This window comes from Populus nigra, chromosome 10, assembly GCF_951802175.1.
Source record: "Populus nigra chromosome 10, ddPopNigr1.1, whole genome shotgun sequence".
In the NCBI taxonomy this organism is placed as follows: domain Eukaryota; kingdom Viridiplantae; phylum Streptophyta; class Magnoliopsida; order Malpighiales; family Salicaceae; genus Populus; species Populus nigra.
The window spans coordinates 6,346,893-6,373,034 of record NC_084861.1 but is presented as its reverse complement, the minus strand read 5'-3'; the positions used below and the strand labels follow the sequence as shown (position 1 = coordinate 6,373,034).

The window sequence follows — 26,142 nt, the reverse complement described above, 5'->3', positions numbered from 1 at the left end:
TCGGTGAATCAAAGCAGAAGAAAACATCAGCACAAACCCTTTGAGATTTGAAGCTGAAGTGTCAAATTACATAAACGCTCATGATTCATGCCGACCAGATATGTAAAATTGATCAAAATCCTTAACTTTCCCTGATTTAGACCAGCAGAACTAGCAACAAAATCATGCCCGACAGCAAAATGAAGACAATAATATTTTCACCTTTAAAAAAATCAATGCTTGGTTTGATTGGCATTGAGAATCCGTGCTTCGTGGATCAATAATTCTGTTTCATGTACGGGAAAAAGAATACAAGAAGAGGGGCAGTAGAGTTAGAGCAACCGGCCTGGCCAAATCAAGACCTCCATACCCCACCATGAATTTAAAGAAGAGGCTTTGTGATGGTGAGACCCCACTGGCATGATAAATTGCCATTTTTTCAAACATGGCCATCATATTGTGCACTGTAAATTGCAACTAATTGAGATTCAGAGAATTTAAGACTTGCTATGTGATTTACAGTGTGTTGGGTTGATAATACGAAGCAGGTGAAATTCATTAAATTATTGCTTTTTAAGAATTTATCTTAACATCTTTCAAAAATCTAAAAAACATACATGGTTGAAGCACATTTTCAAATACACAAATACTGCTTTTCCCAAAGGTGATTTATGTTAACATATATTCCCTTCATAATTAATTCATATTTTGCCCAGCTATCACAAATCGTACGGATTGCTTATGCAATCCTTTGAAAAAGATATAAAGGATCCCCCACTGAGACACCTTTTCATTGTCTACTACGTGCTACCCTATGAACCCTAGTATGCTTTTCCCTCTGAACCCTGATCCATGTGGACAGACAACAAAAATGACCTAACCTACTGGATTAAAGTAACCCCAAGGCCCCGTTGGCCTCACCAAAAGTTGCTGCTATGGCTCTTTGCCACTTGAACTTGTGGGTGAGACCTCCAAGTTTGGAAATCAGTGGAGGACTCATCAAACCATTTACGGAAAAAAAAGTGAGCAAATGGCACCAGTGAACATTCTGCATCACATGTAACTGTACGGTACGCTTTCACATGTTGCCTTTCTGTGACCACACATGCATGAACCAGGCAGATTTTCTTTTATTTAACGTGCATGTTAATAAAGCACGATCAAGTACATTCTTTCTTATTTCTACTTGTATTCTACATAAATGGTTATGTACTTCCTTTTTTGTTTCAATATTTTAGCTAATGAATCTAAGAATGTCACAAAATGGGAAAACCACAACCTACGAGGACGAGCATTCCTTGAAAGGAATGCCCGTGCAGGGAGAATAGAACACAGAAGAAATGACTGATAGGATCATTATTATACTTTGCATCCCAGCTAAATTAATTAGATATTTATGATTATTACCTTCCCAACTAAGCTAATCAATAATGGAACTAAGCTAATCAATAATAGAGTAGAAGGGTATTTGAGGGCCTAGCTGCTGTGGTCAATCGTGTGACTTGTTTCGTTCTCGTCCCGGGTTTGACCCTCTATGTGCACGCTTGTCACCCCCGCGGTGCCTTACCTGCTCCTGGGCTTGCAGGATGTCCAGTGGGCCGTGGGGAATAGTCGTGATGCACGCAAGCTGGCTCGAACACCCCACATAAATCCAAAAAAAAATAATGGAGTAGAAGGGTATGCATAGAAAAGCATATGCCAAGCTGTGGTATACATTTGAATAACTGTCTATTTTCTAATCTACCATTTTCCTTCATGTTTTCTAGTTTCTTTGTACTTACAAGAGCATATGGCCATTGTTCACGCGGACGCGGACTTGGTCAAGTTGTACACATGTCTCCTTTTTTTCTTTCTTTCCCACTTATGATGCTCCACAACGTCCAAGAAGGTAAAGCTTGTTATTTTCGGAATATCGGTTGATTCTTTAGTTTTAATAATCTAATATATTCTTTTTATCTTAGTGTTTAGTTTCTGATTCTTGTAAAATATTTTCTTTAATGAATTTAAAGCCTTTACAAAACTTAAATAAATATTTTTTCAAGAGAGAAGAAAACTATATTTTAGAAATTGAGAATGTTATGTCAATTAAACTCTCCTTTCAAAAAGGAGATCCTCCTCGTATTTATAGTACACCTTTCTCTTTACGCAGAAGAGGAGCTAAAGAAAATAATTTTTATAACTCCTCAAAAAGTAAATTACTGTTGATTCATTGATATAAAATATATCTAATTTATCAGGAAAAAAATATCATAATCCAAACATGGGGCCTAAGATTTTTAGAGTCAAATGCACTTAGCTAAACTCAAAGATAGTAAATATATATATATATATATATATATATATATATATATATATATATATATATTTCGCTTGAATTCAGCCATTGGCTAAGCTTAGAAAGAATGGATTATCACCCTCCGCCTTGATCCCTTTAAAAAATATATTAAATAAGATATAACATGTTAATCCATCACCGACAATATGATTACATGTTTCACAAATTTTACAGGATTCAGCGCATAAGTGACAGGTCAAGAAAACCACATTTTATATTATCAATTTTTTTGTATTACATGTCTACTCGTCAAAGAAAGAAATGATGATAACATAAATAATCGATAATGAACAATTGAGGAGCTGTTCTAGGTCAAAAATTTGAACCTATATGGTGTGTTTTTCTAAGAACTACGGCCATATTCAATGTATCACCAATCTCCAAAATAATAGAATTGAAAAGAAATAAAATAGAACAAAACTGAAGATTGCTATGAATTGAAACTAGAGTGTACGAATATCTCATCTGTGCAAATATTCGTGCTTCCATGTCGCTTCCCAGAACTTTAATAGAAGTTTAGGCTCCTATTCAGTTTAGTAACCTTTGGTAGCTCCAAACGAGCATACTTTTCAAGCCTTTCCTAGTACAAAGATTCTTTATCTGTGACTAATAATAGTTGTGTGCGACAGAGAGAGAGAGAGAGAGCGCATTAATTTTGCTCCAGAACCCATCTGCGTTTCTTTGATTTTATTTTAGCGCCTAGGCCCATTTTGACTTGGAGATAGAGAAAGAGATACTGATATTTGCATCAGAATCCATCAAAATTTGTTTGATTTTATATCAAGTAATGGAGAATCTTTAACTTAGAAGACGTCATGTCCCTTTGGCCTTCAGTGAAGCCAAAAGTTGGCCCCTTGATTTTTTTCCCATGATGCATATTTAATGAAGACTTTGTTAAGAAAGACAAGTCCAGTTCATGGCTCACATTACACTAGCATGTAAACAAATCACTCTGCCAGCCTTTTTGACCATGTTAGTGCCACCTTTCCCTTTCACTACATACTTTGTTGCATTAATTTTTATTTTAACTTCCAAAAGAACACTGGAAACGATACACAAGGAATGCCTACGCAATCCATGCAAACATGCAATGCAACTAAAGGTCATGTTATTGCTAAAGCACTTTCTGCATAGAGCCCATGAAAGACCTTTAGAAGCAACATGTAAATGGCGCGGTTGAAGGATAGGTTAGCACACAGTGACTAGACATATGAGTCTGATCTCAACTGGCATGCATGATTAGTATCGATGCAGTCCTGTTGCTCTGACAATTAACTATTAATATAATGGGCTATCTATCATTTCATGCTCTAGAAGACTGATACAGAGAGTTTCTGATTTTGGCCCGCAAGTTGTTATAAATATGTTAATTGTTAATTTTAAAGTAATAACTATTTACATCAGTATTGTGGAAAAATGCTACGTACAAAGGGAGTAAATCTTTCAGGATTAGTTTAGAAAACTTACAGGCAGTCATATGACCATCTTAGAAGATTTGCTGCTTAAGTTTCAAGAAAAGATTTTGATGCCTGTTCATGGGCCAGCAGAATCTATACCATTGGTTGTGGCTTCAATCCTCCCCAAACTTGAACACAGTTTCAACTTATCGAAAAAGAGGACTTGGAAACAGAAGCAACGTATTTATTACAGATCTGATATAAAATAGGAATATCCAAGTCAAAGCAATCAAATGTAGAACGGAGTCACAGAAAATTTGGCAAAAGCATCCACTTTAGATGTTTGTGGAAATTATAAACAATCCATTTATTAATATATTCTTATCAACAGTAATAAAAGTACAAAATCAAAGAAAAAACTGAATCAACAAATTGCATTCCACCTACCAGGTACCAAACATTATTCCAGGGTAGTGTTGCTAAAAAAAAAGCTTTTGAAAGTAATGTTTTCCAAAGCAACCATACAAGGAACATCAAATACAGTTCCCCAGTTGGAAATTAAAAAAAATAAACTGGTAAAATAGAAATTAAAGTGCACAAAGTTAGTTCAAATATCTATCTCTATGACGACCTGCCTTTAACCAAATTATCAAACTCAAAACTATGAATTCAACACCATGAAGCTCTTGTCAGTGATTTTGGCGGGTTCAATGTTTATGTTCTCAAAAGATCCACTTGCAAAAAACACTACTATAATCAAGACTGTTATAGCGGTAAGCCCATCATCTAAAAACAAGGAGATGCAATAAGGTTTAAAGGAACATCATGCAGAATACAAAACGCAAATCATTCTTGGCACACATTAATGCGACATCATGGCCAGAGTGATAATATCACATGCCAATTATTGAGGGCGTTAATAAGGATGTCTTAAATTCTCAACCATTCCTAGAAGGTGCCAACTAAAGTCACTCAAATAAAGATGAGAGGTATCAAGAGATTGGAAATTTACTTTCTGTTTGGAATCCAACCATTGGATCCAACAAAAAGAAAAAGACTCAAGAAATGTCACTAACTATATATCTCCAAACACATTCCTCTTGCAGTCTCTGATTTTGATAGATAACTCTCCAAAACAAGTACACAATGTTGCGTAAATGAGCAGAAGTAAAATCTTAATATATGATTGATCTAGATGGGTGTCCCAAAAATGGTACAAGAAACAAATACTCCACGTAGCTTGTCGCAGATTCAAACCCTCTCTATCATCTTGCAATTCTAAAGTATCATGCATGCAAGCAAAAATGAAATATTTATCACCTTTTTTAATTCGTATTCTTTCCAAAAATGATGCAAGAGCCCCAAGCTTCAAAATTCCACATCCACGGTTCGGATCCTCGCCAATTATCAGGGAGATTTGTTCTCAAAATCACTCCACGTCTACCATCCATCCAAAGTTAAATGACTAAAAACCCATCAATCATCAAAGTGAACCATAATTATTTATACCTGCCTCTTATAGGTTTCTAATGACATGGTAACATATTAACCGAAAATCAGTCTCTTAGGTATGAATAAATGACCAAACTGAATTAAGAGATATATTCGGGCAGAAACGGGCAGGAAACCTCTCAGCTACAGATCGAGCTCTCATGGGTCCTTTACATTTTAAAAATTGTGATCTTGAATCCTTGAATTGTCAAATATTTTAGTAAAACAACAGCCATATGTTTCAATCAATTCAGTATCTAAGAGATAACAACAATGTATCACTTGCAATCACATTGTTTTTTAGAACACATGTTCAGCTCAAGAATGAACAAACACGATCAATTAATTACAAGGAAAAAAAGAGACAGTTTTGAGACTACTTCATACCAACTCATAATTTAGGGATTTCAACATTCTTTACTCTAATTTTTTTCTTTTTACCAAATTTACAATATACAAATCCAAATCTACGTATTGAAATTCAAATTACATTTTCACGTCAAATTACTAGATGAAATTAACAATTACATATCAAATTATAATAACAAATCATCAGCGTTTAATAATGCTCTTCAATTACCGATAATAGCAGCATTAATGAATAAAAACGAGAGCCAGATCACTTACAGTAACACAGGGAAGCTAAGTGAAGAACGAAGTGATCAATCAGAACAGCATCAATGGCATCAAGGAAGGTGAAAGATCCCGCTGGAAGTTAAAGCTAAATCGCTGCGAGGATGCCGCAGTAGCCGCGCGCAGAACCGCTGGTTTTGATTTTTTGACTTCGAAGCCGGGAGTCTGCAAATAAATATATTATATAATTTACCCTCTAACGTTTGATAATTATATTTATCCCCTGTTAGTTTTTGCAATTACAAAATCATACCACCTTGTGTGGGCTTATCATCAATGAGCCCGTATCCTTTTTAGAAATATTTGGTTTAAAATAGTAATTATGATTTAAAATATTTTTTATTTAAATATATATTAAAATAATTTTTTTATTTTTTAAAAAATATTTTTGATTTTAGTACATTTAAATAATTTAAAAATAAAAAAATAAGATTGCAATTATATTTTAAAAACTATATAATTTTTAAAAAACCAAATAAGTGAAATATAATGAGAAGTTCTGTTCTTTAATCAAATGAATTATTTTTTAAAAATAATTATGTTAAAATATGATAAAATAATAATTTTTATTTTTAAAATTTTATTTTTATATCAGCATATTAAAAAAATTAAAATAAAAAAATTTCCAAAATGTTTTTCAACCAAAAAACAATCAGAGCAAAAATCACATCTCCATTGACTTCTTTTAAAAAAAAATGTTTAAAATACCAATATACTTTCCATAATTGAACTACTAAAATCCAATGGGTCGCATTATCAAAGTATATAAAAGTGGAACGAGGAAAATTAATAAAAGTAGGAAAAGAGATAAAAACTAGGAAATCAATCAAAATAAATTAGAAAATCTAAAAAAGAGAAAGTAATAAAATAATTAAGAAAATTAGGAAAAATAAAATTATCAAGCATACCATTTAATTTTCTAATTTAAATAGAAAAAAATCAAAGAAAAGTAATTTTCTTTAAAAACCTCTTGCATCAAACTTCTTTGAAAATGATATAAATTATAAAAGGAGAAAAAAATAAACTGAAGGATCTTCATAACCCTAATAATATCTAATCCAATGATTTTATAGATTATCTCTTCTTCTTTTCTGAAGTGTGGTGTTTTTTTAAAATCAAATATCCGAACCTTTTCAATTTCCGTAGTCTCGTAGTGTCGTACTGATAAATAGCCTCTCCGTGCCTCTCCATGCAATAAGACAGCACACAGGCTGGCAGTCAACTATTCATGCCCCGCATTCGGAGAAGTGATGATTGAGCCAAGGGGGACAAGGAGAGCTGGACAATTACGCACAAAAACCTTTTTGGTATGACAAATTTAAGAAAACCTAATTTCCACTCATCTGGCTTCCAATTATCACTCTCTAATTATGAGTTAATTAGTAATTATTACATACATCTGGCATGTTGCTCTTTTCTTTGCATTTACAAGAATATCATAAGTAATTCTCTTATAAGCAAAGGCATTATATGCACATAGATACAGGAATATCGAGGGGACGAGGAAAAGCGAGCATGACGCACTCGCTCGAGTCTCGAGATTCATACTGTGAAGTTGGCGGCCCAATAGTACCGATCCATTCAGGCCCAGTAAGCTGAAAATCAGTCCACGAGCCCAAGTTCTTCTCTTCCCGCTGCCGTTTTGAAGTTTCGTAGGGGTAAATAAAACAAACTGAATTTGGCTCAGCGTGAGGGCCCTCTCTCAGCGATAAGGGGAGGAAGGAAAGAAACAGAATAACGAGAGTTACATTGAAACTTTTCAGCGTGTGTTTAGTGATACAGAATATATTTCAAAAGTATTTTTTATTTTAAAATAAGTTTTTATATTTTTTTAGTATCAATACATGGAAACTATAAAGAAAAAACTTTAAAAAATATTAATTTAAATTTTTTTTTTATGCCGAACAAGTTTTTAAAACACTTCTAAACACGCGTAGAAATGCAACGCGGGAGAGCTTGAACGACTTGCAAGTAGTTGCCAGTTGAAGGAGTTGAGGCAGGCCCACAACCTGCCCATCTTGCAAGCCCGAAGCAGTGGCAGTTGGCCGTGCCAGACAAAAACAAAAAGTTAAGAATATCCTACCTACCCCTTCATGCGGTTGCATTACATGGACCCACTTCTAAACTTTCAGTTTTGTAAAGTAAACCTAGTAACATAGCTACACATCGAATCCAAATCCATCATGCTCAATTGCAAAACAAAATCACTAACTCACACCTTAAAAGCAATGTTTTTCTCTCACATAATATGATTGCCCTCCGCTGCTGGAAAAAACCTGGAAAGTTAATGTAGCTTCAAGGTGACGCTTCTTCTTTTTTTTCTTTTTCTTTTTTTTTTATTTCAATCTAGTTTCTCTCCTTTTTTTTTCTTTTAATTTCAACCATTTTTTTAATTTCATTCTTTGTTTTTTTTTACAATCATTTAGATTATCGAGGCAACTATCAAACAATTCAATTTTAAAATCCAATCACTTTCTATACCATTTAGTTTTAAATCTAGTTTAAACAAATAATTATAATAATAGATTTTTTTGTTAATTTCGTTCCAAATATATTTTACTAGTTGTTTAAATTGTTTTTAACTTGATAAAGTTAATTAGATCATATCAAGATAATTTTTATATAATTTAATTTTAAATTTAAACTAAACATCAATTTAGATCCGAAATTCTTTTAATAAATTTATTTTTTAAATTTTTTTACCAGTCAGGCAAGCTGCTTTAAACTAAGTAAATCGATTATGTTATATCTTGTCAATTCTTATACGATTTAATTTTAAATTTAGGTTAGATAAATAACTGAATTAAAAAAATTTAAATTAACTAATAAATTTAATAATAATATTAAATAATTCTCTATTGTATTAATATTTTTTATTATTTTATTAAAAAAAATAATTTTACTCGCATGCAAGTAAACCAGTATTCACTGCAATTACGGAAATCAATTTTCACAGGAGTGTTGCTTCGAAAAATATTTACTAATTCCTCAACTCATCAAATTTTGATCAAGGAGAAAATCTTCTAGATTACATTCCATGTTAGTATGTGATCAAGGAGCTATACTCTTTTTTTTTTAAATTATGATTCAATTTTTGAGATTAATATTTTAAAAAATTACCAATTTTTTTTAATACATTAGTTTGACTGTTAGGCTGTGTCTTTAAAATAATCCCAAGAGAAATTTAATTTTAATTAACACTTAAGTTAATCAGAGAAATGTCCTTAATTATTGAATAAAAAACAGTATAGATTAAAATGAAATATCATATACCATTAAAAAGACTACCATTTTACTAGCAATAAATAAAGAATAAAATTAAGATAAAATTAAAACTAGAAGGGGGAGAGCGTGAGAGAAATGCAAAGTGCGACGCGACCATTTCAAAGCGAGGTTCTCGCAAATCAGGAGTCCAATCTCTAGTCTTGTCTAGAGAGACAAGAGAGAGAAAGGCACGAGCATGGCGATGATATTACAAGGAAGCATTGTCGGTGTCCTCCTCCTCCTCCTTATGCTGCTTCTGATCCTTCTCCTTATCCTCCTCGCCTGTAAACCATGGCGCTTCTTCTCCTCCCTCTCTTCCCCTTCTCGCGCGCTTAAGGTACGACAACAGCAGCAGCTGCAACAATAATCTAATTCTATTTCTTAGCTTCTTCGTCTGCTTAGGTACCATAATTGTGATGTTCGGTTTGGTTGGTGAGAAATCGTAGGGATTTTGTAACGGCCGATTCGACCTTACTTTCGTGTATTGTTAGATCATTTTTTTAAGGAATTTAGCTCAAAAATAGAAACCAGAGCGGAGGGTTTTAGCTTTGTTGAGGTTTATTTTTTACTTGTGGATTGATCTTGTATGCCCGGGTGGGTGAGAAATTAGAATTAATGGTGGCTAATATTTGGTTCCATCATGCTCTTTTTAAGAATTAGGGGTTTGATTGACACTGGGACTTGCGCGTTCTTGTCTATACTCATTTATTTTAAGATTGTCCGTTAGTTTGAGGAGGATTTGGTCAATTGATGGTTTGAGCAATCCGTCCACTGTCCTATCAGCTAGTTGATCGTGTCTCGGGCAGCGGATATAGCAAGCATTTATTTATCACGAACATTTTCCTTTATTTTTCGGACGAGGGTTTTAAATACTGCTTAAATAAATGGGATTTTTGATTGATTCCAGATCGGTGTTACTTATATATGGTATTTTGTGAACGAGCTTGTTAATTTTAGCAATGGAAGCATTTTTTATTTTTTTTTGCTTGTCTGGAGGTGCTCTTTGTGGAAAAGAAGGATTATAATCATTAAGGTCTCAAATATTTACATAAAAATGCAAATGCACGCTTGTTTTGCATTTTACTTTAACCGATGAAATATGAAGTGGAGTTTTAAACCTTTACCTCATTTTTTTATAAAATGCTCAAGTAGTTAATTAAACTGCTTTTATAAGGTAATCATACCTGTATTGAATGTATATTTAACGGGGCACTCCTTGAAATCTTCTTTACTTATAATCCTTTTAAATATCATAGAAGTATCACATTTATCTTGTCCCTGTCCTGTGCTTGACACAAATACTACATATTGGAAAATTTGCACTACTAATATTCCATGCGTTAATTTCTATGCACACAGCATCGATTCACTAAGGCTGGTGACATATGTATACATTTGCACCGATACTAAAATCTGCATGCTATAACTTTCTGATTCTGCTCATGCCTAGAAACATCTCCATTTTTTAGGTTGGTGACTTAGAGAGGCCCCTTGTCTTGGATGATGCAAATGCCCATGGCCAAAGCAATGAATCAACTAGAAGTAATGATCTAGAGGGAGCATGTGGTCAAAATGAAGGGCTCTGGCGTTCACCTCAAATGCATGACCTTGTATATAAACAGAGGCTTCCTTCCGCATCTCTCCAATTGAACGAAGGTATATCTTATGGTTTGATTCTTATTCCCTTATATTAATTCTTACAATTAGTTAATTTCTCTTTTCCTCTTTGAGGACATTAATTTTTATTCTCTACTTACCTCAGGTGATAGTGTTGTTTCAAATTCAGACCCAATAGAGGATCTTTCAGTTGGCCAGACCCTCAGGTTCCTTTCATTGACAGAGCGCTTAGCTGAAGTGCAAACACATGTCAGAAAGGAAGATCAGAATCCTAACTTGAAATCTGATTTGAAAAATGATTTACTTCAAGACTTAGCGCCTAAGGGCATTGCTGATCAAAGTAATTTTTGCCTCTCACTTATGGGAAAGAGGGCAATTCTTGGTATGTTCCTTTATTTTTCCAAATGTGAAAAACTTTTTATCATATTTTTCTGTTAGAAGTGCAGGAAGTTGTCTCTCTCTGGAAGTCATCTCCGGTCCTTCTTGTGGACTCCGTTGCTCTGTACAGCCAACAAGTGCTTCGAGGCTTCCACTGACCCTTGGAAGGGTTTCCAGTGACTTGTTATTGAAGGATTCAGAGGTGTCAGGGAAGCACGCGATGATCAACTGGAACGCGGATGTAACTTCTTGATAACTATTCCACTTGATTTCAGTTCGAAATATGTGCTGTGCATGTGGCACTCTGCTTATCACAGACTTCCTTTTGGGTTTCAGAAAAATAAATGGGAGTTGGTAGACATGGGTAGCCTCAATGGAACATTTTTGAATTCTCAGCTGATTAGCCATCCTGATTCTGGAAGTAGACATCGGGGTGACCCTGTTGAGCTTTCAAGTGGAGATATAATAACGCTTGGCACAACCTCAAATGTTCATGTAAGCCAAGCTGCTTGTTTAATCAAGTTGCTTTTTAGCATTTAAGCATCCGTGCTACAGTGCAGATTGAGTAGTTAATTTAATTGTCCATGAATAGCTGAATCATGTTCTACAATCATGAATTCATTTCATTTATGCCCCTTGTGATTTCTTGAGACACCATAACTTTGCTGTGATTGATAGGATTTAAAAATCTTGCTATTGAAATTCTAAAACTTTTCTGAGTAAGAAGAAAATGAAATTCCAAATTTGACATTCTCTTTCCATAGCCCCGACTACAATCCAACCGTTAGATTATGCTATCACTCAACTATCATGGAGTTTCTAAAACAAAGCATCCATGAAGTCGCATGATAACTTCAACAATCTGTTTCCATAGTCCCCACTGCTTCGTTGCTATATAGATGGTAGTGGCTGCTTCATTTATTTATTTTCATGATTTCGTTTCTGTTGATGGATGTGATTTGGACCTAAAAACTTGAGGAACCACAAAGATAAATAGTCTTTTTTTGTGTGTCAAAAATACAATTCTCGTTGCATATACTTTTTGAACCATAAAGATATTTTCTCTCTGTCAGGTCCATGTGACATCTACATCTGAGAGTCAGACACCCTTTGGCATAGGTATAGCATCAGATCCCATGGCTTTTCGCCGAGGAGGAAAGAAGCTTGCCATGGAAGATGTGTGCTATTATCAGTGGCCCCTTCCTGGCATTCCCCAGGTTTTTTTATCTATTGATTGCTTTCTTTTTTCTCTCTTTTTAAGAAGGGATGCAAATTTATTTGTCAGAAAAGCTAAGTGATCTAAATTCCTAGTTGCAGTTTGGAGTGTTTGGTATTTGTGATGGACATGGTGGAGTAGCTGCTGCAAAATCTGCTAGCAAGTTAGTATTTGTATTTCAGTATTGATGTGCTGCCTTGATGCAGATCAAACCAGGATCATTTTTCTATTACCACCTCTAACAACAATAGCAAACTACCTTGCACGCTTTATTTGTTGTTCTTGTCCAAGAAGTTGGCTGGTTGAGATTGTCATTTGATGATGACTGTTTTAAGGATTATGCTCTAAAAGAAGCCGCCTTTCTATTGCGTCTAATATCTTGTGATTTTCTTTCTCTTTGTTCTCCCTGATTCACGACTCTTGGTACCAATATTTGTTATCATTGTCTATTTTATCCCTTGCTTCTGCATTTATGTGATGAATTGGCTGCTTACCATGCCTTTTTGGTAATTAGTAACAGCCTTGTCATTTTTTTCTCCAGAATGCTTCCTGAGAAGGTTGCCAGTATTCTGTCAGATTCTCTTATAAGGGAGAGGGTTTTATCGCAATGTGATGCCTCAGATGTTCTTAGAGTTGCATTTTATGAAACTGAAGCTAATATGAATAACTATTACGAGGTTTTTCCCCTGGCTTTTCTTGTTTTGTTTGTTCCTAATGACTGTTTGTGATTTCCTCAAGTCTTAAATGAAAAGCTTTCCTTGTTTGCACCCAAATTTTTTTGGGATGGTTAAGGTAGAAACAAGTTTTCTCGCACTGTAAATTTATCCCATTAGGACTTGAATTATACCATGCTGCCTTCATGATACAGGCTGGCAGGTTTCTGGATTTTCAAACACCCACCTTAGTTGTTCGTCGATGGCCAAGTTTGATTTGTTGCTTTGGATAGTTTCTTGAATTGCCACTACTTCTACGTAGGTGTCCATGCATAATAAGAAGTAGCTAAATGAAGTAAGACTAATCTTAGGCTAGTGTGTGACAAGTTGGTAAGCACTGTGCTACAATTACCATTTTATATTGCTTCTTTATGATTTTTACTGAAAGATGTTTTGGGAGCAAATTGTGGACTAGCAGTATATTATGTCTAAATATTAATCATTGTTCCTCTAGCTGTATCTTGGTTTATTACCTGGTGCAAGAGAGAAGTTGTAGAATTCAACTGCAACTTCTAACACATTCATAGTTGCTTAAATATGCAACCATAACTGGTTTTCTATTGTCATATACCTGTGTTGTGGAATGTCATATATGGGCAAATATATGCTGTTTTAGCTCTTAAATGAACAAGCTACTAGTTAGAACATGGGCGATTTTTTGGATTGTTGAGAAGTCATTACTAGGATAGTTTTTTCAAGATAGCTTGAATCTATGAAGCACCTCAGGTCCTTTGGTGTTAATTCTCTCGCACACATTTTCTAATAGAAACAAAAGGGAGACAGAACAGATTATGTTACTAATTTATATAAGAAGGCATTGTCTGCTCTTTATTCTTGTATTTGGAAAGCATGGTTGATTGAATTCAGAGCAATATCACACTTAAGTGGATTCAACTCTTGTTAGACTGTTGATTTTCTAGTGTTCACTATATTGTTACCCGATTCAAGTTAACAAAGAGTGGTGATATTGTAGATCGGTTACCATCACCTCAGTGAAAATGATTATATTACCTACTTTTGAACAATTTTTGTGTTGCAAAAACTCAAGATTATCATTTTGCATATTACAATGATCAATTTCCTGCAGGGTTGTGCTGCAACAGTGCTTCTGGTTTGGGCTGATAGCAATGAAAATTTATTTGCACAATGTGCAAATGTTGGAGACTCAGCTTGCTTTATGAAGTATGTTTTAAAATTCTCATTTTGTAACGACTGCTGACACATCAAAAACCCAAAAAACTGTAGAATGCTTCTATTATATCATAAATCTGTACAATAATGGAATGTTTTGACTCAATTCTCAGTAGATAAGCTATCAAATAGTGATCCTTGTTTAAAACAGTCATCATAATCTTTAGCTGCAATGCTTTTTAGGAGTATCATTAAATGCTTCAACTCTGACACTGAGTATTCTCCTTTTGAAAGGGACTGCCCTTGTAACATATTGGCAGCTGTTAATATGAGGCGACACTAGTCATATTTAGAACATACTAAAAGTTTTGGATTTTTAGTTATAAAATGAAAAAACTTTTGACTTTTTGCTCTCATTGCTGTATCTTTAATACCTTATTTTCAGTGTTGATGGGAAGCAGATTAAGATGACAGAAGATCACAGAGTAAGTAGTTACTCTGAAAGACTTCGACTTAATGAAACTGGAGTACCATTGAGAGATGGGGAAACACGGCTTTATGGTAAGTTAACAGTGATATTTTATGACATGTTTCGTATCAACGTGTAGATAATAACCCACCCTTGTTTTTCCCTATTCAGGTTTGAACCTTGCTCGAATGCTTGGTGACAAATTTCTGAAACAGGAGGAACCCCGCTTTAGTTCAGAGCCTTATATAAGTGAAGCCATACATATTAATCAAGAAAGTGGTGCTTTTGCACTATTGGCAAGGTGATTTTAGAAATAAATGACATTGTTACTGTCTCTTCTAGCTTGTGATTTATTTAACCAATTTTCCTGATACTATTTGGATATTTCAAGTTATTGAAAATCATCACACTTGAATGCAACCCTCAGAACATTGTGTCCTTTTCTTGGGCAAGTCTTGATTCTCATGGAAATATTGGAGCTTAAAAATTTCGTTGTCTATATAAATTTTTTCTATAGATATATTTATTGAAAGTGTGAATCTGGATTCTAAAAAAAATTGCAGTGATGGCTTTTGGGATGTCATCAGTCTTAAGAAGGCCGCCCAGCTTGTCACACAGGTTAGCCTTATCCTTCCATCGTATCATTCGAACGCGGGTTTGTGGAAAATTTTCTTTCCATGATATTCTAGTGACACTTTGCATTTGTTATTGATGCAGGCAAAGGAAAGATATTTCGAAGAAGGAGGGAATATTTCGGAGAAGGTTGCAAATTTTTTGTTGAGCGAGGCTAAAACATTGCGAACAAAGGACAACACCTCTATACTTTTCTTGGAGTTTGACAGAAAATTTAGAATATCTTGTAAAGTTGATTCTTAATATAAATCACAAGTTTTAGTGTGCATTAATAAAAATTTTCTCTTGCTTTCTTCTTTTTAGCTATAGTCTCCATCTATACGTTGTTTCCCTTCAGATGGTTGTATGCATAAAGATAATATGTTCAGCAAGATTACTGGTTCTCGACTTGAAGTTGGTGTACAACAGACAAGCATACCGGTCTCATGACTTACTGGGAATAAATTTACAGTAACAAAGTCTCGACCCAAATTAACTCGTGTAAACAACATGGATCCGATCTACTGTGGCGTAGGAGCAATGCTGGAAGTTGTGGTTTTCTAAGGATGTTGGAGGTTGCCATGGCAGTTTTAAAAGCCACCGCCACGTACACTGCAATTAGGCTCTCTTTTGATTGGATGAAACGTGACTAAAAGTAGAGGTGAATAATATTGGCTTTTGAGTTGGTGTTGTATGATCCATGATGGGACTTCATACAAGCGGATAGATTGACCATAAGGAAAATCAGCCTTCTTTACCATTTCCTCTTATGACAGTGCCTGTTTTTCAGAGAGAGAAATACGACGTCGAGGTGAGCGGAACGTGACTTCATATTCTGTGTGCGGAAGTGATTTGAGAGGTGCGCAAAGGGTGACTTTCTATGAATTTAGATTTGTTATCCTCCAATTCATATTTTTAAATAAATAATATTTATTACTGTTCAAGCACCCTGAATATTTATAAATTTAGATTTGTATTATCTAAATTTCATGGTTTTCTTTGGCTTTTTGCACTCAATCTTTAAATATATACTTTTTTTAATTTGTATCGACAAGTTTATTCAAGAATTTGTGAATAAGTTTGCACTCTGAAATTATATTTTTTACAAAGGAAATTTATTATATTTTAAGAAAAAGAAAACAAAAAAACCGTGTTCTGCCACGCGGGCTAGAAGTTTTTTTCTTACAAAAAAAAATTATATATGACAGTTTATTTTTTTATATTAAAATATAAAAATAAATATTTCCTTGCACCAACCCAGAAAACCACAAGAAAGTAAAAAGTGCCCCGACCTCTATAAACCCTTGTCAAACGCGCGTCTCTATAAACCCCTAAGAAACTAAAATGGGGAAGAAGCAGAAGAAAGCGGAAGCCGAAACGGACGCAGAGAGAGTTGAAAACGACAAGGCAGAAAACGAGCTCGAGCTCACTAATGGCGATTCTCACAAAAAGAAGAAGAAGAAGAAAAATAAAGAAAGAAATGAGAGTGATAAAGAAGTAATCAAAGCAAAGGAAATACCTACAGTCAGCGTAGCCATTTCTGGTTCCATCATCAATAACGCTCAATCTCTCGAGCTCGCCACTCGAGTACTCCACCCTCTCTATTTAGTATTTCTATTTCTAAAAGAAATTACAGTCGAGTAGTCAGTTATTCAGTTGTTTTTTATTCTGTTATCTTTATTATTCCTGTTGACGTCTTCGTCTTTGATTTTCTGTTTTCATTTTCCAGTTGGCCGGTCAAATTGCTCGTGCCGCGACTATTTTTCGAATTGATGAGGTTTCTATCTTTATTTTCACTATTGATAAATTAGGGTATAATAAAGTTTAATATTTGAGAAACAATGCTTACGCTTCAGAAATGCTTAATAATTATCGGTTCCTTGTTGGGAAAATCAAGTGATGGTTATTGGTTAAACAGGTGGTGGTGTTTGATAATAAGAGTAGTTACGAGAAAGAGGATCGTACTTTAACGACAGACAATTATTCGGACGAGAATGAGAGTGGCGCGGCTTTTTTCGTAAGGATCTTGCGGTATTTAGAGACTCCACAGTATTTAAGAAAAGCTCTTTTTCCAAAGCACTGTAACTTAAGATTTGTGGTGAGTGAGAGACCAATCTATCATTGAATTCTGTTTGTTTCATGCGTCTATTGTTATTCCTTTGTTGGTTGCTCAACTAATGTTGTCTGTACTCCTGTTCCTCTGTTTTCCAAGGGAATGTTGCCCCCGCTTGATGCTCCACACCATCTGCGCAAACATGAGTGGGCTCCATTCCGGGAAGGTAAGTTTTCCCCGTTTTCCTCCTCCTATTATCTGCAAGGATTTCCATTTGATACTTCTTTTCCCTTATTTTTGTATTCAAATTGTGTTTGATCTCCTGTTATTATTATTATTTTTTAAAAAAGTATTAACTTTATCTCTGCACTTTTATATTCACAATCTCTGTTTAGAGCCAGCTTTTGACACGTGTTGCAATAACGTTGTAGGTGTCACCCTAAATGAAAAGGTTCCAAATTCCGGGGAAACACTAGTTGACGTGGGCTTGAGTAAGGTAATGTTCCATTGAAGTTTAATGCTGCAGGCTAATCCGTGCCTTTCACTGCCTTTTCATCTTTTGGGATGAACAAAAAAATTGTCATGGACTAACAACTAATGCATTCTATTGATTGCTATCATTCACATTTTCAGAGTTGTATAGTTTCTTGGTAACAATCTTCTTTCTATTATAATCAAGTTACTTGATCTTGATAAGAAAGTTTGTGACCAGCTTCTGGATGATCGAGCACTTTTTAACGCTCTTGCTTTGTTTTAATTTGAAAATGGTACACTATTTTGCTCAAAGAGGATGTTATTGCTACAAAGTCGATCTTTCATCACTTTTCATCTTGACTGCAGTTTCTAAGAACTAATCTGAGTAGTGAGGGTCTACATTATGAATCCCCTATGGCTATTTATTTTTATATCATCATTCAGTAGCTAACATTACCTTCTTATGTTTCTGTGTATGGTGTTTCCATTTTCTTCATTTAGATTTTATTTTCAGTGTCTGTTTTATGTTGTGTCATGATAAAGCACAAACTTATCTGAAAGAACGATTCTTTTCTTTCTTTCATTCCAATGCCTTGCCTGATTCTTTGTGGTTTATGGTTAATTCATTAATCTTATTTCATCCCTTTGAAGTCTAGATAGGCAAGTAATGCATGGTAAGTTTTATATCTTATGGATTTGAGCCAAATCATGCAGAATGTTTCCATAAATCAAGTGCTTGAACCTGGAATAAGAGTAACCGTGGCTATGGGAACCAATCGCAATTTGGATTCCGGTAAATGAATTTCTGTCTCCTTTTCCCTTTGCTATAAAGTTTTGAAGCTTGGCTGAGTTGTTTTCCCATCATTGTCTAGGGATTTTTGTGAAGAAAAGAGTAGAGAAATTATTTATGATTTTTAATTTATTCAACTGATGTTTTGAGCATCAAAGATAAAATTAATTGCAGTTGATAAGATGTCCTTTTTTGTTTCTATAATTAAGCCCATTTCATTAAGAATCATATCTTTTTTCTTTCTCTTTGTTTTTGGTTCTTATAATGATTCCATGAATTATCATTTACCCATTTTAAGCATAGGTTTGCTGTTAACATTAACTTTGTTACAGTTCTCAATTTTATATTGCATTTATCTAGATTCACCACGCCAGGTTGTCTCGTTATTGAAGCCGAGGGAGGAAGCAGGAATGTATTGGGGGTATAGAGTGCGATATGCTTCAAATATCAGCTCAGTATTTAAGGATTGTCCATACACGGTAGTGATACTTTAAATTTCTTTGTGTGTTCCTTTGATTTAACCGCACAATATTTTTTCCATTAATTGAAGGCTTTTATCAACTTCTATAATGTCAACCACAGGGTGGCTATGACCATTTGATTGGTACCTCAGAGCATGGTCTCATTATTAACTCATCAGAGCTTTCTTTACCACCATTCAGGTATGCTCTTGCTCTACATTATCATCTGGGTAACTTTATCTGTTGATTGCTTCTTAGTGACAAGAGGAGATCTCTGTTCTATGTGCAGTTCGTTTAGGTTGTTGCTTTTGGAGAGCCTTGTCCTTTCTCTTTCCAATATGATAATAAAAATGCCCCTGATATAAATTAGAAATGCAACACGATACTGTTGCTGCCTAATAGATTTACTATTATCAAACAGGGTAAGCTGAATAGTAAAGAATAAGAGATGCGATTCTCAAATAAACTATTTGTCTTGTGGAATGATTGGACTGTTTTGTTGCTATGAATCGACATGTTTAATGGCCAACACTCGAAATTGTATGATGGCATTGGTTTTAAGTGCTCAAGACAGCAGCTTTGAAAGATTTTCAGATAACTCAGAATGCCTTTGGAGGCGATCTTTAAGTACTGATTGGCGCACATGCACATGTCCTATTCAGAAGTTTTTTGAGGTCAATTAACCTGTGTTTTCCCCCTTTTTTGGAGAAATATTTATACAATAAGAAAATATGAAATGTCACAGTCTATACAGGTGCATATTGAGGGTTGCATAAATATAATGTGACTTCCTCTTTGGTTCCAAGAAGTTCTTGGAATTCTCCAATTTAATTGTTTTCAGAGCAACCTCTGCATTTATGTTGTGATATGGGATTTTGACTGAAGTATTCCTCTATATTGACCATTAGGCAATTAACTTTTTAATAAAATAATAGAATGTGAATTCACTTTGAGAGGCTACCGAATTTTTTAGTTTGGCAAGTGATAAGCATGCAGTGCCTTTGGAGGATTGTAATCTGCTTTAGGCATGTTCTTTTTAGTTCTGCCATATGTTGGTATAAAGTAGTAACACCTATGCATTTTATTTAATCGTGATCCATTGATAATTTTATTTTATGTTCAATTCGTTAGGCATCTCTTGATTGCTTTTGGCGGGCTTGCTGGGTTGGAAGAGAGTATTGAAGAAGACAGTAACTTAAAGGTATTGCACTATTGGAACATCCATTGCCATTGTTGAAAAGGCTATCATTCTGTTCTTTTTTCTTTTTCTTTTTTTCTGGGTTGTGTGGAGGGACACAACACTTCTCATATATATGCTGCTTATACTTGATTCAAACCTGTTTGATGGCACATGCTCAAGCTGTTAGTTGCTAGCCTGCTGTTGATTCAGCATATTTTTGTTTGAGAATTACCTATTGAATACTGGTTTTGGCATTTCTTCTTCTTTAAGGGTAAAAATGTCCGTGAGGTATTTGATTCGTACCTGAACACATGCCCCCATCAAGGAAGTCGGACTATTCGAACTGAGGTGTTACTCTTTGATTGGCTTCTCGTCTATGTATCAAGATAGCTATCTATCAACTGAAACATGTGATCTGATTAAATCATGTATCTTTTCAACAGGAAGCAATTTTCATCTCACTTCAGTATTTTCAAGAACCAATCAACCGAGCACTGCATAGAGTTCAGCTTTGAAGTTACCAGAAATCAGCCAGGTGGCCATTCTGCTCTTGATCCTTTGAGGCTCCCAAAAGCACTTTTTTTGAAGATTCTGGAATTGTTTGCCTGCAACTTGGAAGATTAAAGGATCTTCATGTTCTTTATTTAGTCTAGTTTAAGCTGCATGGTTGCAAAATTTGTAATTTCTTTCTAGTATATTTTCTGAAAAATTTTGGTGATGGATTGGTCAATTCATTAATGCCATTTTTTTTTTTAATTTCTAAGAGCAACATGAATTACAACCGATCAGTGGATCAGCCGACGGGCTCCTCAAATCAAAACAGGGCTGGCCCGTCGTCTCCCCTGGCGTTTCCCGTTCCCCTGCAAAGGAAGGGAGATGTCGCTACTCGCTACAGCTACTAATTACATGCTATGCGTGATGAAACCTCTTTATAGCATTGTTATTGTTGGCTATGGTTGACTACACTACTGTTGTCATCTAGCAATTCTACCAACAGCCTGAATTGTCAAAAACAAATTATAATCTTCTCTCTTTAATTATTCTAGGAGATTTGTGTCTTTTTGATATTTTATTTATGGTTAATTAAGAAAAATTACTTGGATGGCGAAGTCCCATGTGAAAAAAAAAAGGTTTGGTGAATAAATTTGAGTGTATCTTATTTTAATATAAAAATTACCCCATTTGAAAAAAAATAATCCAACTTTAAAGGGAGAGTAAAATAAAATTGCGAAGAAAAGAAAACGGATTCACTTTTCCTTCACTGTATTGTCAAACTATATAATAATAATGATTAACAAGCAATATTATGATTTAAATTTACATGTCAGAATAAGTGACAAATTATCAAGAATCTTGAATTAGCGTACTTAAAAATAACCCTGGAATTCTCAACAGAAAAAATTCAATAGGAATGGGGGAAAAAAAAGAACTAAGATAAATGACTTTTGGTATAATTTTGTATAATTAACATGTACTAGTACGGTGATGATCTCTAAACAGTGGATATATATATATATATAAAGTTTCATTTTATGCTTAGGCATACTCAATACATGTTAATTAGTTATTTGACATGTTTCCGTTCGCAGGTCATAAGTTTTTTCTAAAAAAAATAGATCTGTTAGTTATTTTGATATGTTTTTTAGATAAAAATTAAAATTATAAATAAAAAACCTTATACAAATATCAAATTAAATAAATCGATAATAATCTATGTAAATAAACAAAAAAATCATTAACAGTGACTAAAAGATAAACTAGAAAATTTTAGAGATAAATGTAAATTAAGATATTTAGTCCCGTAAAATAAGATATTTACTCTGTTGTGTTTACTGGATTTGTTTATTAAAATCAATAAAGCATAATATAAATATAAACGCAAATGAAATTGGTTGAATAAAATAAGAAAAAAATATCATGCAAGGCTGAACATATTAGAAATATTATTTAATTTTTTTCTGAAAATAAAGTTTATTTGTATAAAAAAAATAATATAGATGGATTAGAATATTATATTAAAAAATTAAACACAAACAAAACAATTTTTTTTAAAAAAAAATCTATTCAAAAAGGCCTGCAAAACCCATAGTCTAAGTCATGAAATTGAGATATACCAACCGGAAAGAAATTGAAGATAACTACAAAACATCTTTTTTAAAAAAATAATATAGAATGATAAAATCAGAAAAGGAAATGAGAAAAAAAAAGATGTCGAGTTGCATAAACTTTTTAAATTTATAATTTGGATTATTAGATCAAAAGCATCACAATTGAAAAGGCTGTGAAGCCCAATCACTATCAAATCAAACGTTGAATGATGAAATTAGAAAAAACATTTAATTACATAAAATGATCTAAAACAAAAAATATATAATTAAAACAAAAATATAAATTACATGAGGGTGAAAATCAAAATAAAGAATAAATTAGAGGGCAACCTAGAATTTTCAATTGGATAGTTAAATTAAAAAGAAAAATAACGTTAACAAAATGAAAAACAAATCAAAATAATGAAGGCCAAATTAGAAAAAAAATAATACAACATAAATTCTGATTGAATGATGAAATTGATAGCCAATAAAACTTTTAAAAAAATGACCAAGAAAAAAAATATCAAAAGAACAAAGATCGAATTGGAAAAAATAATACATTACAAATTGTAATTCTAAATTGAAAACAAACAAAACTGCTATGAAAGGGTCAGGAACAAAAATAAAAAATAAAAAGATTAAGGATTGAAATTGAAATACAAAAAATAAAAAGGATAAACGTGTACTTTTCAAGATGAGAAATAAATAAAGGGAAAAAAATGACCACAATGACAAATCACCGATCATTCGTTATTACATGTCATGCCAGGTGGAAGAGGACACGATAACACTTCTAATAACACAATAAAATAATAGGTTTGGCTATCATAAGACGTCGCACTCGCTGCCTAGATGGTATAGCGCGTACTAAGCACGTTCCAACAATTTTTTTGAGTAAAAAAAAATAGTTATCCAAAGTAAAAATATCAAAATGCCCTTTATTAGTGAGGAATTACAGGAAAAAAAAATTGTGAAAAATGAAAAAAAAATCCCCTTATGCGCATGCCTTGTTTTTTTTAAGAGCAAAGATGTCTTTTCACTATATTATAATAAATATAAAGATTAAAAAAATTTCAATCTACAATTATAATTTTTTTTAACCTTGAAAGCAAACATTTTAGTATTTAAAAAATTTAGAAAAAAATAATATATCCTCTAATAATTTTTTAATGACCAATCAGCAATTAAAAAATATAATTTTTTTCCCAACACTAAAACTTCTATTTTTTCTACAAAAAATAAAAACATGGTAATTTTAATATAACAATCCACAATAATATTTATGCAATACCATAGTAAAAACCCCACTCTTTTTTTTTTTTTTTTTTTGTAAATACGGTATGGAGCAGTGCTCCTTTAATGACAAAAACACACTCGTGATGGTAATTGTTGTTAGATTATTACACAATTATAACAACCACCATGTCGTTCGAAGTGGAGAGTGGAGGCGCCACTGATGAAGCGGAGCTTGTACTGGGATTAGCGCTGGTTCAGCGACAATTGAGATTTTTTCCTCCCCGCTCCTTTGTCTCCCCTAACCTGGCCAACGTTCAAACTTGTCCTCCTAAATTCTTTGATTTCGATTGTGGTTATTGTTCTTTTATTGTTTTTTCAATTTCATTTATTAATACTCGTTCTATTTGAGTTTTACAACGAATTTAATTTTTATTTTTTTTATTGTTATTTTTTAAATATCCATCTCCTAGTTAAATTTATTTTTTAATTTTATCATTCGTCATTTTATTTTTATATTAAATTTGAACACTGTCCTTTCAATTGCTTTTTTAATGGCTTTGGTTTCTTTTTTTTTAAAAAATAATTTTATTTTTCAATTTTCTCATTCAATACTACACTAGTTGCGGATTAGTCTTTGTTATTTTCTCGCATGCGGTGATCTCGGTCTCATGACTCGGGTCTTGAATATGAAATGTTAACCTAAATTGACATCAATCTCTTTTTTTTTTGTTATTTTTTCATGATTTTTTTTAAAATTTTTACCCTTCGATATTGTGTTTGCTAAAAATTTAGATTTTTTAATTTTTTAATTGGTTTTCTATTGTGATAACCTGCCTCGCTATCCGGGTCACAAATTTACTATGCTAACTCAAATGGGCGCAATGCTTTTGCATCATTTTATTTTATTTTGTTTTTGTGTCAAATTTTGTCCTCATTCTTTTAATTTTTTTTTGCCTCATATACTCTTTTTTTTTAATTTCACCTTTCAATATTTTATTGACTAAGAATTGCGCTTCATGATTTTTTTCGATGCAGTGTCTAAGTCTCATGACTCAGGTCACAAGTGTAAAGTGTTAACCCAAATTGCCATCAATGTTTTTTTCTAATTTTTTTTGCACAAATATTTTTCAATTTCATTATTTAATATTTGATTTATTAAATATAAAACTTTTTTTATTTTGTATTTTTAGGTTAGCTCAACATCACCACCCAAATCATGGAATTTTCATGCTACCTCCGAATATTGAGTCAATAGTATTTTTTGTTATTTTTATTTTTTATCGATTATATTCTTTATTACTGGATTATTGTGAAATTCAATGATTTTCTAACTTATATCAAGTGTTCGTTTTCTACATGTAATCATTACCACCTTTTCTTTTATAGATTTAATGCATTTACTATTGTTGGTTTTTTTATTGTGTGATTAAATTAAACCGTTATATAATTTAAGTCATTAGATTTTTTCTTCTTTAAAACACACTAACATTGCTTGAACTCTGTTTTTTCACGTTACATTAAAAATTAACCCACCTCGTGACGAAACGTGGAGCACCCATCTAGTTACCCGCTAATCTCTCATGCATTAGTTACTGGCAGCTTGACCCAGCAGCATTCCTATTTAAAGTTATAAAATTTAACACTTAACTGTTTATTTTTGTATTTTAAAAGTGTTTTTTTTAAATTAATATATTTTTAATATTTTTAGATATTTTAATGTGCTGATATTAAAAATAATTTTTAAAAAATAAAAAAAATATTATTTTAATATATTTTTAAATAAAAAATATTTTAAAAAAACCATAATTATATTTTTAAATATACTCAAGAAGATATTCATCACCGGGCCACAGCACTGTGGATGTGGCCCGCAACACAACAGCATCGCAGCCAAAACCACATGAGCATGCTCGTATATCTAAAAAGTGCTTTTGTTTTTTATTATAAAACACAGCTGAATTTAAGAATTTTTAAGACAGAACTGCACGAATGTCAACTGAACCATAAGTTTTTTTTTCATCTTTTAAATTTAAATATTTTCTCTGAATTATACGCCTTTCGAGTTTCATATCAAAGATTACTTATATATAGATATATAATTATCTTCGTTGTATTTATTAACACAAACCTAAAAAAAAAAGAGAAGAGAGAGCATGGAGCTCCCGATCTCCTCCATACAATTCATGCACTAGATAAAGAAAATCTGTTGGGTTAAAAAATTAGAGACCAGGGAAGTGGGCAAACCGGCAAAGCAAAGCAAAGATCTCTTTCGTTTGTCTATGCGTCGCGTTTTACATTATGATTTAAATTAAAAAGTAATAAAAATAATGTTTTTAATTTTTAACTGTAATTTAAAACACGATATACATATTGCGGTCACATTGTTTTTTTTATTTAAAATTTTATTTTTTTATTTTAAAATCATTTTAATAAATTAATGTTAAATATAATTAAAAAAATAAAAAAAAAATATTATTTTAATATATTTATAAACAAATAAAACTTTAAAAAACCTGTACGAAGCACTCAGCATTAGCAGGAAACCCCAAGCGTACTAGCATTAGACAAGCAGGTATGGAGGCATATTAGCAATATAAATAAGTTAATAAGGGCATTTTTGTAA

At 33.0% G+C, this 26,142-nt stretch overlaps 2 protein-coding genes and 1 long non-coding RNA gene across 6 annotated transcripts; 2 read left to right on the top strand and 1 right to left on the bottom strand.

Annotated features, from left to right (window-relative positions):
- Window positions 1–3,172: 3,172 nt before the first annotated feature.
- Window positions 3,173–5,993, bottom strand: LOC133704890 (uncharacterized). Its single transcript, XR_009844145.1, has 2 exons — window positions 5,830–5,993; window positions 3,173–5,151 (listed from the first exon to the last, which is right to left on the bottom strand). It is a non-coding gene; the product is annotated as an uncharacterized LOC133704890 (long non-coding RNA).
- A 3,176-nt stretch (window positions 5,994–9,169) lies between these two features.
- LOC133705572 (protein phosphatase 2C 70-like) lies at window positions 9,170–15,558 on the top strand. 4 transcript variants are annotated; one of them, XM_062130854.1, is made up of 13 exons: window positions 9,170–9,436; window positions 10,569–10,755; window positions 10,862–11,098; window positions 11,163–11,335; window positions 11,431–11,589; window positions 12,168–12,311; window positions 12,406–12,473; window positions 12,852–12,987; window positions 14,111–14,205; window positions 14,600–14,715; window positions 14,795–14,924; window positions 15,187–15,241; window positions 15,341–15,558. In XM_062130854.1, exons 1-13 carry the CDS (start codon window positions 9,296–9,298, stop codon window positions 15,497–15,499), a joined length of 1,800 nt encoding a protein of 599 aa, XP_061986838.1. In that variant the 5' UTR covers window positions 9,170–9,295; the 3' UTR covers window positions 15,500–15,558. The 4 variants fall into 4 exon arrangements, with proteins under 4 accessions (XP_061986838.1, XP_061986841.1, XP_061986840.1 ...); XM_062130857.1 differs by having other exon boundaries at window positions 9,171–9,436; window positions 10,862–11,056; window positions 12,412–12,473; XM_062130856.1 differs by having other exon boundaries at window positions 9,171–9,436; window positions 10,862–11,056.
- A 937-nt stretch (window positions 15,559–16,495) lies between these two features.
- Window positions 16,496–20,949, top strand: LOC133704721 (uncharacterized). The gene is made up of 11 exons (XM_062129653.1): window positions 16,496–16,822; window positions 16,965–17,012; window positions 17,154–17,333; window positions 17,448–17,514; window positions 17,720–17,784; window positions 18,477–18,555; window positions 18,913–19,031; window positions 19,135–19,214; window positions 20,145–20,214; window positions 20,464–20,541; window positions 20,637–20,949. The coding sequence occupies exons 1-11, from the start codon at window positions 16,580–16,582 to the stop codon at window positions 20,706–20,708; spliced, it is 1,101 nt and encodes a 366-aa protein (XP_061985637.1). The 5' UTR covers window positions 16,496–16,579; the 3' UTR covers window positions 20,709–20,949.
- Window positions 20,950–26,142: the final 5,193 nt, after the last annotated feature.

What these genes read in the sequence shown, in the direction of transcription:
- LOC133705572 (XM_062130854.1), top strand. Translation starts at nt 9,296, where the DNA reads ATGGCGATGATATTACAAGGAAGCATTGTCGGTGTCCTCCTCCTCCTC. An exon ending in CCCCTTCTCGCGCGCTTAAG is followed by an intron (nt 9,437 to 10,568) that starts GTACGACAACAG and finishes TCCATTTTTTAG; the next exon opens with GTTGGTGACTTAGAGAGGCC. An exon ending in CCGCCCAGCTTGTCACACAG is followed by an intron (nt 15,242 to 15,340) that starts GTTAGCCTTATC and finishes TTATTGATGCAG; the next exon opens with GCAAAGGAAAGATATTTCGA.
- LOC133704721 (XM_062129653.1), top strand. Translation starts at nt 16,580, where the DNA reads ATGGGGAAGAAGCAGAAGAAAGCGGAAGCCGAAACGGACGCAGAGAGA. An exon ending in CTATTTTTCGAATTGATGAG is followed by an intron (nt 17,013 to 17,153) that starts GTTTCTATCTTT and finishes TTGGTTAAACAG; the next exon opens with GTGGTGGTGTTTGATAATAA. An exon ending in TTGACGTGGGCTTGAGTAAG is followed by an intron (nt 17,785 to 18,476) that starts GTAATGTTCCAT and finishes CAAATCATGCAG; the next exon opens with AATGTTTCCATAAATCAAGT.